Raw genomic sequence first — 16247 nt, forward strand, 5'->3', positions numbered from 1 at the left:
AGATATTTTAATGCCATTCTTCTAGAGTTTTATTAGAGTATTCTGATATATGATCTGTTTATGGTGGTTCTGACTGTTTACAGGAGAACTTTCAGAACTTCTTCCAGAGCAGGCTTAGTGATAGTTGATTCTTTCAATTGTTGCTTATCTGAGAAGGTTTTGATGCCTCCATCTAGTCCGAATGACAGCCTAGCAGAATACAGTAGTCTTGGTTGAAAGCCTTTCTCATAGAACAACTCGATAGATACCTTGCCATTCTCTTCTGGCCTGTAGTGTTTGTGTGGAGAAGTCTGCTGCTAATCGTATGGGTTTTCCTCTGTAGGTGACTCTGTTTTTCTTCTGTAGCCTTCAGGATCTTTCTTTATCCTTATTCCTTTCCATTCTAAACAGAATGTGTCTTGGTGTCTTTAAGTCTGGGTTAATTCTGTTTGGGACCCTCTGGGCTTCTTGAACCTTTATGTCTTTTATGTTGTCTAGACTAGAGAAGTTCTCAGCTATTAAGTCCTGAAGAATGTTTTCTTCCCCTCCCTCTCTTTCTTCCTCTGGTAAGCCAATAATGCATATATTATTTCTTTCTTTTCTTTTCTTTTCTTTTCTTTCCTTTTCTTTTTTTTTTCTTTTTTTAACCAGAGCACTGCTCAGCTCTGGCTTATGGTGGTGTGGGGGATTGAACCTGGGACTTGACAGCCTCAGGCATGAAAGTTTCTTTGCATAACCATCATGCCATACCCCCACCCCCCACGTACATTATTTCTTTTGAGTCATCCCATAGGTCTCTGTTGTTGTTTTCAGTAGCTCTTGTTCTCTTTTTGAGATCTCTTACTTATTTTTCAGTTGTCTCTAATTCATCCTCGATCTTGCTAATTCTGTCTTCAGCCTCATTGATTCTAGTCTCTCTCCCCTCTATTGTTTTCTGGAGTTCATCTATTTTGTTACCCTATTCTGATACTGTTTTAGCTTGTTCAGCTAGTTGTGCTCTTAGCTCAGCTATTTCAGCTTTTAGCTCTCTAATAACCTTGAGATAATTAGTGTTTTCTTCCAGACTCTCATTTGTTGTTTCTGCATTTCTGAAGACAATTCTTTCAAACTCTTTACTCCTGTGATTATTTCCTTAAGTAGTGTTTGGATGTTGACCTCATTATTTTGTGTTTCAATCTTTGGAGGGCTTTTAGCTGGACTCTTGTCCTGGTTAATTTCTCCAATATTTCTTCTTGTTGGTTTAACCATTTTATATAGTATGTTATGAGGTCCCTCTCTCAGTACTTTTCAAATTACTGATCACTCTTGCCTGGATTGACTTGTGTCTAAGTAAGGTAATTAAAGGATTCACAGTTGTGGAAATTGACAGTTGTTTCAATATTATTTTAATCCCTGAGTTGGAGTTCAGTGTCTTAAAAGCCTCTTTTGTTTTTTTCTTCCCTGTAGGCTATGGAAGCCTGAGGGCTTTTAAACTGTAAGTAGGCTTCTTAGCTTAATCACTGTCTCCTGACCAAAAGATCAAACAGGGTGGGGCAGAGATAATCCAGTGGCTATGCAAAGAGACTTTTTTTCTAATTTATTTATTTTGAAAATGAGATATTAACAAAACAGTAGGATAGGAGGGCTACAAATCCACACAGTTCCCACCACCAGATCTCTATATCCCATCCCCTCCCCTGATAGCTTTCCCATTCTTTATCCCTCTGGGACTATGGACCCAAGGTCATTGTGGGTTGCAGAAGGTGGAAGGTCTGGCTTCTGTAATTGCTTCCCCACTTTACATGGGCATTGACTGGTCGGTCCATACTCCCAGTCTGCCTCTCTCTTTCCCTAGTAGGGTGGGTCTCTGGGGAAGCGGAGCTCCAGGACACACTGGTGGGGTCGTCTGTCCAGGAAAGTCTGGTCGGCATCCTGCTGGCATCTGGAACCTGATGACTTAAAAGAGAGTTAACATACAAAGCCAAACAAATTGTTGAACAATTATGGACCTAAAGGCTGGAATAGTGCAGATGAAGTGTTGGGGGGTACTCACTGCAGACTGTTGTGCAAAGAGACTCTCACAGCCCCACTGATGGGCCACCGAGTTCGAGATCTTTTCCTGAGTTTCCTGGTTAGTTCTCTGTCTCCTGGTGTCAGCACAGGGTCTCCCTGCTGCTGCTCCAGATTCTGAGGGCAGGAGCAGTGGAGACTCACAGTTGCATTTGGTGAGTCTCAGGGGAGTCCTCTCCTCCCTTCAGCCATCTTTTTGTTGGTGAAACAGACTGGAGGTGGTGTTTCAACTGGTAAACTACCTGACTGTTACCAGTCACTTAATCTCTCCCTAGGCTCCTCTCTGTCCAGGAGCCACACGTGTTTGCAGTCACCGGTGATTGGTGGGTTCCTGAAGCCGTTCTAGTTCTGTCTTGTTGTGGTCCCAGGTGGTCTCCTCGCTGCCTTCTTTTTAATAATTTGATTTCTTTTAATTTTTGAAATTAATTTATTATGTTTCTTGAGAAGTTAGGTGAGAGAGACAGACTCCTGTTACACTGCTTCACTGCTTGCGAAGTTTCTCCCCTGCAGGTGGGGCTGGGGGCTCGAGCCCAAGTCCTCACTCGTGGTAACTTATGAACTTTGCCAGTTGCACCACAGCCTCGCCCTTGGAGTAGAGCCTCTTTCAGCTGGTGCAGCTCCCACTACTGGGCAGCGGTAGGATTCTGGGCTTTTCCCAGCCTGGCTCAGGACCTCCTCTGGTAAAGGGAGCTTTCCAGCCAGTGCATCAAGGCCACTTTATCTACTGTGGTCTGTGTTGGAGGTGGGATCTGGCTCCTGTTAAGTCCAGTGAGAGCAGCACCTGGCCTTCTAGGAGCCCTACCTCCTGGGCTGGTCCCCACAGCCGCAGGTCTGGCCCTTTTAGAGCAGCAGTTTTAATCCAGAGGGGCGTGGACAGCACAGCAGTTTATGCAGTTTACTTTCATGTCAGCAGCACCACAGGTCCCAGGTTCAATCCCTGGCATCACCATAAGTCAGAGCTGAGCAGAGAGAGGAAGGAGGGAGGGAGGGAGAAAGAAAACAGAACAGCAGTCCTTTAGGGCTGATGGACAACTCACTGGGTAGAGCATAAACTTTACCATATGCAAAGGTCTGGGTTTGTACTTCCGGCCACCAGGTAAAGCCCCATGACACAGAAGCAGTGCTGTGGTGTCTTTCTCCATCTCAAAAGGGAAGAAAAAGACCATCAGGACAGTGGAGTCAGACAACATGTGAAGCCCTGGCACAAAAAAAAAAAAAAAGAAAGAAAGAAGAAAAAAGATCAGCTTTTCCCCAGTAGGTGGCAACTGGGGACTTGAACCCAGGTTTTTGTGCATGGTAATGTATGTGGTCTACCAGGTACACCACCGTATGTCCCCTAAATAAGTCATTTTAGAAAATGATAATTCATAGACTTGGAGATAACTCAGCGGTAGAGCACAGGTCTTTCATGTGTAAAACCCCAGGTTTGATCCCTGGCTCTGCATTTGGCAAAGATGAGTGGTGTTCTGGTTTCTCTCACAAAAATTATAATAATTGGGGGCTGGGAGGTAGCGCACCAGGTAAGCACACATAATACAAAGCTCAAGGACCAAAGTGCAAGGATCCCTCCCTGTTTGAGCTCCTGGCTCCCCACCTGTAGAGGGGTTGCTTCATAAGCAGTGAAGCAGGTCTGCAGGTGTCTATCCTTCTCTGCCTCTCTCTGTCTTCCCCTCGTCTCTCAATTTCTTTCTTTCCTATCAATAATAATAATAACAAAAAGGAGAAAAGATGGCCGCCAGGAGCCATAGATTCATGGTGCAGGCACCAAGCCCCAGCGATAACCCTGGAGGCAAGAAAAAAAATTATAATAATTCAAGCAAAATCAAAGGATTAGAAACACACACACGAATACCACCTCCACCCAGCCTGCTGCACCCGTGTGTCACCCTGGTTACCACTGAGCATGTCTGCTTGCTTTCCCGCAGCCACTGACCTGTCACACCTGAGCCATCTCTAAGCTGGAGGGTAGAAAGCTATCCTGGTCCCTGTGAGTTAAAGTCCAGGATCCCACAGGGCTGTGTTCCTGTCTGTGGGGCCTGGGTCTTGCCATGTCCTGCACCTGCCCTGCAGCTTTGTGCTCACAGTTTCTCCTTCATCTTCAGAACCTATAAGGGGGGGGGGGGTCTAAGCCTTCTCATTGCACAAGGCTCTGACTTTCATGGTCACATGTCCTCTACTCTCCTATCACCTGTCCCACAGCTGGGAACCCTGGGATTATTGCACAATGACCACTAGAAAAATCTAGGAGGACCTCAGAGACCACATACTTTACCATGTGTGAGTCCCCAAGGTTCAAGCCTCTGGCCACAACAGGGGGAGGCTTCATGAGCTATAAAGCTTGCTGTGACATCTCTCCTCCTCTGTCTCTCCACCTCCCCTCTCTACCTTTCACTTTCAGTCTGGAGTTGGGGCGGGGGGAGAGTCCACTAGCAGTGGTGGAATCATGCAGCCATGAAGTCCCTGTGAAACTTGGCAACAAGAAAAACAACCTAGGAGACTTCTCCCAGTTTGAGATCTCCTGGTCAGCAAGCTCAGTCCTAGACATCTTAGGGGAGCCATCTCTCTGCCTCCCCATCATCCTTCTCGACTTTTGTTGGCACTGTTTTCATTCGTGTACTTGGCTAGATGGGTCTGTGGCCTGTTTCTTCCAGTGGGTCACACCCTGCTCACTGTCAGTTGCCTGGGAACCATCGTGAGGCTCAGATTCACCGCTGATTCAAGGGCTGCCTTGGTAGCTTTCAGAACATTCCCAGTTTTCACCTGTTTCCAGCCTTGCTTCAGGAAATACGTTTGTCTAGGAGTGTTCCACACATGTGGCATTCTGTGGGATCCTTCCTGGGGATGATGGCCCAAGGTTATTAATGCTAGAATGCATTCCAATTGCCATCGGTGAGCCCATCACAGGGGACTCCCGCAGAAGTGTCAGTCTTTCCATCTGTGAGTGGTCACTGGTTTCAGTTCACTTACTCAGCCCCACCTCTTGTCAGACCTTGACCCAGACACTGGGGCACATGTCCTCCATCTGCGGGGAACTTACTGTCTGGCACAAGCAAAGCCCTTGAGGCAGGGGGGAGGCCACCTGTGACAGAGCTAGGAGGGCGGATGAGTTGTGCTACAGGACAACCCAATCAGCCAGGAAGTGGCAACAGCCAAAGAACACACCAGATAACGGAAATGACTCAAACCCGGTGTGGATTGCTTGCTGTCTCTGTGCTTTCTTGTTGGGAAAGAACAGGGGAGGGAGCCACAGGATAGGGGATCAGGGACTTGGCCCAGTGGTCTGAGTAGCCTTGGAAGGATTGAAGCAGAAGAGTGACAGAGAGGGTGGGAGAGGAGAGCAAATGGGGGGCAGGAACAGACATAGTCAGGTAGCGGCAGGGCCCAGGAGCAGGCACAGGCCTGTCTTAGCTTGGAGCCTGGCTGGCGGCAGCCTCATGCCCTGCTTCCTCCCCTGGCAGGAGGCATGTGAGCGCAGCCTGGCGGAGATGGAGTCCTCGCACCAGCAGGTGATGGGGGAGCTGCAGCGGCACCACGAGCGGGAGCTGCAGCGGCTGCAGCAGGAGAAGGAGTGGCTGCTGGCAGAGGAGACGGCAGCCACAGCCTCAGGTGAGGACCCTGCACAGACCTCTCAGCGGGGCCCTCCCACTGATCTGGGGAGTTCTGTGGCTAAAGGGCACAGATCTCAGTACTCAACTGGGAGCCCCCAGAACTGGCATCTCACCCTGTTCAAAAAGGAGAAACTGAGGTAGTGCACTACCCCCCCCCCACACACACACACCTTTGTATTGCTGGCGCTGGGGACAGTGCGAGGCCATCTTGCAGGAAGGGCCCAGACACAGGCCGGGCAAACCTGCTCTGGTGGTCCGGAGTAGAAGTTTCCCTGCCCTGAGTCCAAGCCCTGACTTGAACAGGATAAAAGAGGCTGAGGGGCTGGGTGGCGGCGCACCTGGTAGAGCACACGTCACCATGCCCAGGGATCTAAGCTCAAGCCCCCAGCCCTTACCAGGGAGGGGGTGGCGGAACAGCTCCACGGGGGGAGGGGGGGGGGATAGAGCTGTGCTGCAAGCAGCGCTACTCTCTGTCTCTCCCGTTCTCTCTCCCTCTTTGTCTCTCACCTCTACCAGTTTTTCTTTTTCTTTTTTTCTTTTATTTATTTATTTTTTAAAAAAGGAATCAGGCAGGAAGTCGGGCAGTAGCACAGTGGGTTTAAGCGCACATTGCATTAAGCGCAAGGACCGGCGTAAGGAGCCCAATTCAAACCCCGGGCTCCCCACCTGCAGGGGAGTCGCTTCACAAGCGGTGAAGCAGTTCTGCAGGTGTCTGTCTTTCTCTCCCCCTCTCTGTCTTCTCCTCTCCATTTCTCTCTGTCCTATGCAACAACGACGACATCAGTAACAACAACAATAAAACAACAAGGGCAACAAAAGGGAAGAAATTAAAAAAAAAAAAAAAAAAAAAGAACCAGGCTATGGCTCATTCAGTTGAGTGCCCTTGTCATAATGCACAAGGACCCAGGTTCACACCCAGGCTCCCATCTTCCTGAGTGGCGAAGCGGTGCTGCAGGTGTTTCTCTTTCTCTTTCTTTCCCTCCTCTTCCTCAGAAGCTGCTGGGAGAACCACCACTCGCCACACACATGCACTCTGCTTCACACTGGGGGGTCCTGGGGAGGGGACAGAATATGGGTCTTTGCCCAGCTCCACTAGCCATATGAGTGCCATGTCCCACTTCACAAATGAGGGAACTGGGGCTCAGAGATTAGTGACTTCTCCCAGATGGCAAAGCCGTGCTTTGAGCCCCACCCTCTGCCTCCCAGACCAGAAACAAGGACATTCAAGTGGCTAGACAACTCTTCCCCCGACCCCAACATTGCCCATTCACACCTCATATGTGTCTGGCACATCCTAGGCATTTCCTTGGAGTTTGCAGAATAATAGAAAGAGCCAAAGAGGCCAAGAGATAGTTTACCTGGTAGCGCATATGTGAGGTCCTGGGTTCGAGCCTCAGCATCACACAGGAGCATGGGCATGCATGGGCGGTGGAGCAGTACAGTGGTGTCTCTCTTCTTGTCTTTCTTTCCAGTCTCTCTCCGTCTCAGAAAAGGAAAGGAAGGGCATGTGAGCTGGGGGAGAGGCTACTCAGCAGTGATGTATAAGCTTGAGGCCTTGAGTGTATTCTTTAGCACAAACTTAAAAAGGAAAAAAAAAAAAAGAGGCTACCTGCCAGTGCTGTACCAAGCACTCAAGCCCACAGCCCTCATTTCAAACTCCGACGCCTGTGTTTTTGCATTTTAGAAAGATAACCCACTGTACAGGTTAGGTATGGCCTCCCCCCCTCCCTGTTTCAGGGTCTCAGCTTCAACCTAAAATCAATCATCCAGTGGAATTTCTCCCAGCGCTGCTAATTTAATGGGACAGTCTCTTCAGGTCAGGGATTGCCACCAAAAGAAGTATAAACAACTTCCAGTGTCTAGAGCTTTGGGATTTAGGAATTAAGGATAAAACTAAGGATGAGAACTTGTGTACTCTTCACAGCAGCCACACTTGGGTGTGGACAGAGACTTGGTCTCAGAGCTCACTGTCTACAAAGTAGTCGGCGGAGACTCGTGTCTGGCTTTTACCCTGTGCTGTGCAGTGTCCACATGTAGCACACACATGTGCCAGCCACACTGTGAAAGAAGGTGCCGTTGTTATTCCTGTTCTCCAGATAAGGGCTCTGAGGTGCAGAGGCTTTAAGTTTTCTGCACAAGGTGACATAGATTTGGTCCCAAACAGAGCCTTCTCTCAGTACTAAGCTGGCCAAGGCAGATGGCCCTGTTAAAGGACCTTCCAGGCTCTGCAGAGAGAGTGGACTATATGTGGCCTTTTCCAGAAATCAATAGCAACACAAGATCACCAGTGGCCAGTCACTGAGGCTTCTCTCCACCAGGAACCTTGAGGTGGGGCAGGGAGAGTGGTCTTCCCTTGAAGGGCAGGCTCAGAGCAAGCGTATCCAGAGTCACTTTAGTCTGTACTATGTGCACTCAACCCGTTGCTCTGCAGCCCGGCCCCTGCCACTTCAGTTTGTGACACAGCCTTCCGGTGCTGTGTGCATGCCACTCCCTGCTCCTGTGTGCACAGGAGGAGGGACCTGTGCTGCTGACCTCTTCCCCCTTCCCTATGTCTCCCTGCTGTGCTCCAGCCATTGAAGCCATGAAGAAGGCCTACCAGGAGGAGCTGAGCCGGGAACTGAACAAGACAAGGAGTCTCCAGCAGGGCCCAGATGGCCTCCGGAAGCAGCACCAGTAAGATGGCACTCGAAGCCAGTCTGTGGGCTGGGCCTCCCTCTCAGCCAGGGCTCAGATATCCATCCTGCTGGTTATGAGTCAGGGACCTGGCCTGTAGGCAGGACACACAATAATTTGCTCCCAGTTGAGATTCCATCCCAGTCACAGGGAACAGAAGCAGTGTGGCCTCTGCCAGCTTCCCCACCCCAGGCCTTGGAGCTAGTTCCTCAGGCTCCTTCCTGTCTGGCTAGTCTTGGTGGCTACCTTCCTCTTTGACTTTTTAGTGTCCCAGAGAGCGGAGTTGCAGTACCACCCTTGGAGAATAGGTGTTCCTGCCACCGTACACAAGTATGGGACATTAAGGCTATAGAGAACTCAGAGCTGGACTCCTGTGATCTGCCTCCTCTGTAGAAACAGGCCCACTTTGCAGCCCTGAGGCTTTCACTGGTTCACAAGCCCACAGTAGACTAAACACAAAACTAAGGGTCAGGCAGTGGCACACCTGGTTGAGCGCATATAGTACGAAGCACAAGAATCTATGCAAAGATCTGGGTTTGAGCCCCCTGCTCCCCACCTGCAGGGGGGGTCACTTCACAAGTGGTAAAGCAGGTCTGCAGGTGTCTTTTTCTCTCCCCTTCTCTGTCTTCCCCCATCTCTCTCAATTTCTCTCTATCCTATCCAATAAAATGGAAAAGTGACCACCGGGAGCAGTGGATTCCTAGTGCAGGCACTGAGCCCCAGTGACAATCCTGGAGTCAGGACCAGGTGGTGGCACATCTGGTTAAGTGCACAAACTACAGTGTGCTAGGGCCCGGGTTCAAGCCTCTGGCCCCCACCTGCAGGAGGGAAGCTTCGTGAGTAGTGAAGCAGGGCTGTAGGTGTCTCTCTCCTTCTCTATTCCATGCCCTCTTAAATTCTGTCTCTACCCACTAACAAATAAATAAGATAATCCTGGAGGGGAAAAAAAAGGCAAAGCTAGAGTGAGGACCCATGAGTCCTGAACTGCTTCTCATCTACTGAGACTCTGGAGCTCACGCCATCCTTTCCCTCCTCCCCCTGAGCAGGTCAGACATGGAGGCACTGAAGCGGGAGCTGCAGGTGCTGTCGGAGCAGTACTCGCAGAAGTGCCTGGAGATCGGGGCCTTGACGCGGCAGGCGGAGGAGCGGGAGCACACACTGAGGCGCTGTCAGCAGGAGGGCCAGGAGCTGCTGCGGCACAACCAGGTGGGCCCCACCCCACGTTGGAGACCATGCGGCGCCGGCGGCCCGTCGTCCCCACACTGACTGTCCCCCAACCACTAGGAGCTCCACACCCACTTGTCGGAGGAGATCGACCGGCTCCGTAGCTTCATCGCCTCTCAGGGTACAGGCAGTGGCTGTGGGGGGCGCAGCAACGAGAGGAGCTCCTGTGAGCTAGAGGTGAGTGCCCGACCCGTGCGGGGAGCCCAGCTGGTCTGTGGGGCCCCAGGGCAGCTAGGGCACCTGACCTGCTGGCTGTGTGACTGTGACAAGTCTCCCCGCTCGAGTCCAAGTCACACATCTGTAAAAGTGGAAAAGAGTGAGTGAGTGTGTGTGTGTTCTCCTGGAATTACTCTAGATTTATTTTTCTGTTTTATTATTTTAAAAAATCTATATATGGCTTCAGTCTATGCCAAGAGCATCTGTGAGCCCTTTCTTTCTGCTCCTGCATGTCAGGAATCTTCCTGACAGCCTGTGAGGTTGTGAGAAGCTGTTACTGTCCCCATCTTACTGATGAAGGACAGCCAGGAGGCCAAGGACCTTGCCCTAGGTCACATGACTGGTCAGTGCGGGGGGGTGGGGGGGGTTGGAATTGAGCCAAGTAATTCAACTCCAAAGTTTGGCTTGGTTTTTGTTTTCATCTCCAGGACTTTACCATTCCGGGTTAACTTTTTCAGAAAGAAAGAGAGAGAGAGAGACACCATAGCACCTAACTCCTCCAGTGCAGTTGGGATAGGCTTGAACCTGGCAAAGATGCTTTGACAGGGAGTCGGGCAGTAGCTCAGCGAGTTAAGCGCATGTGGTGCAAAGTGCAAGGACATGTGTTCAGACCCGGGTTCGAGCCCCCGGCTCCCCACCTGCAGAGTAGTTGTTTCACAAGCAGTGAAGCAGGTCTGTAGGTGTCTATCTTTCAACCTCTCTGTCTTCCCCTCTTCTCTCCATTTCTCTCTGTCCTATCCAACAACAATGATAGCAGTAACAACAACAGTAATAACTACAACAATAAAAGCAACAATGGCAACAAAAGGGAATAAATAAACATTTAAAAAAATTTTTTAAAAAAAAGATGCTTGGCAGAGCAGTGCGCTCTCTAGGTGAGCCACCTTCCCAGCCTCAGAGCCTCCCCAGTGCTGGCTGAACCTGCCTCCTCCTTGGTCAGGTCTGTTTGGCAGACCTGCTTGGTCTCTGGATTTGGGGGTCCTTGATGAGGGAGCCCTCTGGGGAAGGCAGCTTATTTGGTTCTCAATGGGATCACAGGTGGCTTCCTTTCATCCTCTTGGCTTCAAACTGAAGGCCCAGACTGAACTAGGGCAACAGTGGAGGCACCCAAGAAATACCTTCATGTACAGTCCATGCCAGGAGAGCAAAGAAAACCAGAGAGGGCTTCCTGGAGGAGTCTGCCCATGGGGCATAGAGGGTTTGGGCACAGCTTGGGAGCTGCATTATAGGAGCCTGAGGCAGGGGTGTTATGGGTCAAGGTACCTCTGGCTTCTGGCCTGGGATCAGCCTGGCACCCTTGCCTCCAGGTGCTGCTACGAGTGAAGGAAAATGAGCTTCAGTACCTGAAGAAGGAGGTGCAGTGCCTCCGCGACGAGCTTCAGACGATGCAGAAGGTGGGTCCTGGTCGGCCAAGGTGGGTGTCAGGGCGGGCAGACCTCGGTGCCCAGCACAGCCCCTGGGCCTGGCTCCCTCACCTCCTCAGGCCAGCCCCCCTCCAGCCTTCCTATGTGGCTGGCATGGCTCCCTTTCACGGACGTAGAAATTGAGGCTAGAAAGTAAGTGAACACCTGGAAAAATGCCTCAACTGGTGTGACATCAAGTTTGCCAGGCCTGAGGCCATCAGTTTGATCCCCAGGGCCAGACGTTCCTGAGCAGTGTTCCGGCTTCATCTCCGTCTCGTGAAGTTTTCTCAGATGCAACAAATGAAAATCAGTATCTAAAAAACCTCTTTAAAGCAGGCCAAGTGGTACACCTGGTAAAGTGGTACACCTGGTAAAGTGTACAGTGTTCAAGGACCCAGGTTCAAGCCCCCAGTCCCCACCAGGCATCAAACCCCAGCGGTAACCTGATGGCCAAAATAAAAATGTTGAAACCAGTGTCGCTGGAGGTATGCCTGGGCCCAGTCACTGGAGGCTGTGAGGGACCCTCCCGGGTATGCTGTGCAGCTACGAATGTGGTGAGCGGGGCTAGGGAGAGAGGCACTGTGTCCTCACAGCCCCTCACCACCACCAGGACAAGCGCTTCACCTCGGGAAAGTACCAGGACGTGTACGTGGAACTGAACCACATCAAGACACGGTCAGAGCGGGAGATTGAGCAGCTGAAGGAACACTTGCGCCTGGCCATGGCCGCCTTGCAGGAGAAGGAGGCGACACGCAACAGTCTGGCCGAGTAGAGGTGGGTGTGGGCTGGGCGCCTGGGGGGCTGGGGTAGGGCAGCGTGTACAGGCCCAGACGTGTGGGCTCACAGCTCATGTTGGGCTACCGGCTGGGGCCCTTCCTTCCCCAGGCCTGCACTCCCCTTTCCTTTCTGACAATGACCCCAGCCACCCCAGGTTGCCATGGCGATCAGACTTGGCCAGGGGCTGCTTTGTAAACCTGAGTGCCTTGCTTCAAAGCTGGGAAGAGCAGTTGAGGATCTGGTGACAGCCGTCTGCTTATCTTCAGTCTCAGTTACGCACAGTCGGCTGCAGTCCAGAAATATGTACAGCGAGCTCATCTGTGAGAGACCGCTTGGGTGTGCCTTCCATTTCAGTAACTGTTATATTTGCTTGGCTTTATTACTTGCTCTTGTAGTTAATTTCATTCAGGGCCTGAGTCATAAATGAAGCGGTATCATAGGTGTGTGTAGAGAGGGGAGACAGATCAGTGTGGGGCTCGGTCCCATCTGCAGCTTCTGGCACACGGGAGGGCTCACGGGAGGGTGTGTGTGTCCATCACCACATCTCCCCGGGAAACAGCAGGTGCTTATGGCCGTGTCTCACCATAGCCATGCCCCCCAGGGGAGTGTTCCCGGCTGATCTGCCTGGGCTGGGTGGCACCCCACCCTCAGCACTGGCAGCGTGGCATCTGGCAGCTGTTCCTTCTACCAAACTCCACTGCTCAGCCATCTCTGAGCAAGGCCAGCATTCCGCCTATAGGCCAGGCAGGACACTCATTTGAGTGTGCACTTTGCTGTGCAGACAGACCCGGGTTCAACCGCTGTTCCTGCCTGCAGAGGGGAAACTGCCTGAGTAGTGGAGCAGCGCTGCAGGTGTGTCTATCTGTCTATTTATCTGCCTGTCTTTCTGTCTACCTCCCCCCCTCAATTTCTCTCTGTCCTATCGAATAAAGAAAAAAAAAGGAAAAGTGGTTGCCAGGAGTGGTAGGCTGATCATGCAGGCACAGGGGAAAAAAAGTGTTTGAAACATTTTAGGACCTGGGAGATAGGGAGATAGTGCAGCATTAGCACACAGGATTTGCATAGAAGAGGTTCCAGGTTCAATCCTTGGTATCACCATATGACAGAACTGTCAAAACAAACAAACATAATAATTTTTGAAAAGGGGGGAGGGTGCTAGTGAAACAGCGCTTCTTTGCCATGTGTGAGACCCAGGTTCAAGCCCAGCCCCTAATGCTTTGTAGGAAGCTTTGGTGCTATGGCCTCTTTCCCTCTCCCTCTCCATCTGTATCTAAAAAAAGGGAAGTGGGGGAGTCGGGCTGTAGTGCAGCGGGTTAAGCGCAGGTGGCGCTTAGCACAAGGACCCGCATAAAGTTCCTGGTTCAAGCCCCGGCTCCCCACCTGCAGGGGAGTCGCTTCACAGGCGGTGAAGCAGGTCTGCAGGTGTCTATCTTTCTCTCCCTCTCTCTGTCTTTCCCCTCCTCTCTCCATTTCTCTCTGTCCTATCCAACAACAATGACAACAATAATAACCACAACAATAAAACAACAAGGGCAACAAAAGGGAATAAATAAATAAATATAAATATTTTTTAAAAAAAGGGAAGTGGAGCCTGGACATAGCTCACCTGTGAGAACATGCTCCTCACCATGTAGGAAGCCCTGGGTTCAAGCTCTGCACTGCATGGGGGCAGCCGTGATACCAGGGCAGCTCCATAGACGGCCGAGCACGCTGCCGTGCCGACCCCTCTGTCTCTGTCTCTGTCTGATGATAATAGAAAATTGTCCTGGGGGGCAACAGAAATATACATGCATGACAGAGAGGGAGAGAAAGGGGACTTTTTTTTGCCTCCAGGGTTATTGCTGGAGCTCAGTGCCTGCACTATGAATCCACAGATCCTGGAGGCTATTTTTTCCCTTTTGTTACCCTTATTGTTTTATTGTTGTAGTTATTGTTGTTATTGATGTCGTTGTTGGATAGGACAGAGAGAAATGTAGAGAGAGGGGAAGACGGGGGAGAGAAAGATAGACACCTGCAGACCTGCTTCACCGCTGATGAAGTGACCCCACCCTGCAGGTGGGTAGTGGGGGCTTGAACCGGGATCCTTATGCTGGTCCTTGCGCTTCACACCATGTGTGCTTAACCGGCTGCACAACCACCCGACCTCAGAAGACTATTTTTTTATTACTACCAGGATTGTCACTGAGGCTCAGTTATGTAGAGACAGAAGCTGAGAGGGAAGGGGAGGTAGGGAGAGAGACACCTGTAGCACTGCTTCACCATTTGTGAATTCTCCCCTTGCAGGTGGAGACTTAAATCCATCCTTGCGCATGGTAACATGTATGCAGCCTCCCAACCCCCTCATGAAGGCTTCCTTTTTTTTTTTTTTTTTTTTTTTGCCTCCAGGGTTATCGATGGGGCTCTGTGCCTGCACTATAAATCCATTGCTCTTAGAGGCCATTTTTCCCATTTTTGTTGCCCTTGTTGTTGCTATTGTTGTCATTGCTATTGTTGTTGGATAGGACAGAAATTGAGAGAGGAGGGGAAGACAGAGAGACAGAGAGAGAGAGAGATAAGACACCTTCAGATCTGCATCACCACTTGTGAAGCGACGCCCCTGCACGTGGGGAGCCAGGAGCTTGAACTGGGATCCTTCTGCCGGTCCTTGTGCTTTGTACCACGTGGCTTAACCTGCTGCACTATCTCCCAGCCCCCATGAAGGCTTTCTTAAAGCCTCTTCCCATGGAAGGGATAGCATACTCTGGTAAAGAAAAAAGAAAAAAACGGGGCTGGGTGGTGGCACACTTAGTTGAGTGCACATGCTACAATACACAAGGACCTGGGTTTGAGCCCCCAGTCCCCACCTGCAGGGGGAAAGCTTTGCAAGTGATGAAACTGTGTTGCAGGTGTCTCTCTCTATTTCCTTCTCTATCATCCCCTTCCATATCAATTCTGGCTGTCGCTATCCAATAAATAAATAAAGGTAAAAATAATAATTTTAATAAAGTGATTAAAAAAAAAAAGAATTTACCAGAAAGAGAATTTTTTTTTTTTAACCAGAGCACTAATCAACTCTGACTTGTGGTAGTGTGGGGGATTTGAAGTCTCAAGCATGAGAGTCTCTTTGCATAACCACTATGCTATCTCCCCTGCCCCTGACGAATCCTTCTAGGCTTCCTCAGCCTGGTAGGAGAGGCCACCCCTGTGACCAGAGTGTATAGGGAGAAGACTGGGATTACAGATGGGTCCAGAAGCTACTCTCGCCCGGTCAGGCCAGGCAGGGGCGCTAGGGTCCCAGTGCCAGGTTCCCCCAACATTCAGCTCCCTACTCTTGTCTTTCAGGCTGCGGAGTGTAGCTCTGCTGCGGCCCTCAGCTCCATGGGACCAGTCATGCTCCCTTCCTGCTGGATGGAAGTCAGAAGCCAAGCTTTCCCCTACCCTCTGGACGGCACCTACAGACACAGCTGTCACACACACACACACACACACACACACACACACACACACTGCGTACCTGAGCGCACCCCTCGCACTGGGTCTTACTTTGCACCTTCTTCAGGATTTTATATGTGAAGAGATTTTTATATAGATTCCCCTAACACCCCCCCAAAAAAAACAAACAAAAAACACGTTTTGAGAAGCAGATACTGGCAGCTGTGTATCTCCACCCCAGGCCTGCAGCCAGCCCAGGCCCAGCAGCCTCTGTGGCCAGGTCGGCTCTGCAGAGGGAGGCAGGGAGCCAGCTACCTGCTTCCTACCTTACCTCCTACTAACTACTTCCTGGCAGGGGGAACCCCAGCCCCAGGACTCTGGGCAGAGGGACAGATGGACAGAGGGAACCTGCAGCTGTCCCTCAGTTCCATTTCCTCCTCTGAAGGGGTGCTGGGCATGGCTGCCCCATGAAGGTGTTTCTCTCCTGCTCCATGAACCTCCCTAACTTAATAAAAGGTTCCAGCAGCCCCAGTGTCCTGGACGTCTGGGACAGGGCGCAGATGGAAACCCATGCCCTTCAGAGCAGCCTGTGGGCAGGTGCAGCAAGAGCTGGCAGCCTGGCTTCTCCAAGAGGCGCCACCTTTGCGGACCAGTATGAGAGTCGCCGACTCATTAGAAGACCAAGACCCGGCACCACCCAACCTGCTGAGTCAGAGTTGGCAGCCCCAGCCAGCTCTGTAGTTCGTTATACCCCAAAGTCCATGAACCCTGGCTGGGGGCACCGGGCCCACACCTTGGAGAGAGCAGGGAGCTTGGCTTTGCCACCGCCTGCACTTGGGTGAGCTGCTTCTCCACCCTGAGCCTTGATCTGCTTCTCCATTACGTGTGTTCAGCCCCAGTCTTCTGA

At 51.0% G+C, this 16247-nt stretch overlaps 1 protein-coding gene across 2 annotated transcripts in view; it reads left to right on the plus strand.

Moving 5' to 3' along the window:
• TRIOBP (TRIO and F-actin binding protein) overlaps positions 1-15867 on the plus strand; it is an 83704-nt gene extending 67837 nt beyond the window's left edge. For both annotated transcript variants that reach the window (XM_060188954.1, XM_016186539.2), the window contains 7 exons: positions 5487-5634; positions 8207-8309; positions 9356-9515; positions 9594-9710; positions 11057-11143; positions 11763-11926; positions 15251-15867. In XM_060188954.1, the coding sequence (XP_060044937.1) occupies positions 5487-5634; positions 8207-8309; positions 9356-9515; positions 9594-9710; positions 11057-11143; positions 11763-11924 (777 nt within the window). In that variant the 3' untranslated portion in view covers positions 11925-11926; positions 15251-15867. The remainder of the gene's footprint in view (positions 1-5486; positions 5635-8206; positions 8310-9355; positions 9516-9593; positions 9711-11056; positions 11144-11762; positions 11927-15250) is intronic.
• Positions 15868-16247: the final 380 nt, after the last annotated feature.

This window comes from Erinaceus europaeus, chromosome 4 (assembly GCF_950295315.1).
Source record: "Erinaceus europaeus chromosome 4, mEriEur2.1, whole genome shotgun sequence".
NCBI lineage: Eukaryota > Metazoa > Chordata > Mammalia > Eulipotyphla > Erinaceidae > Erinaceus > Erinaceus europaeus.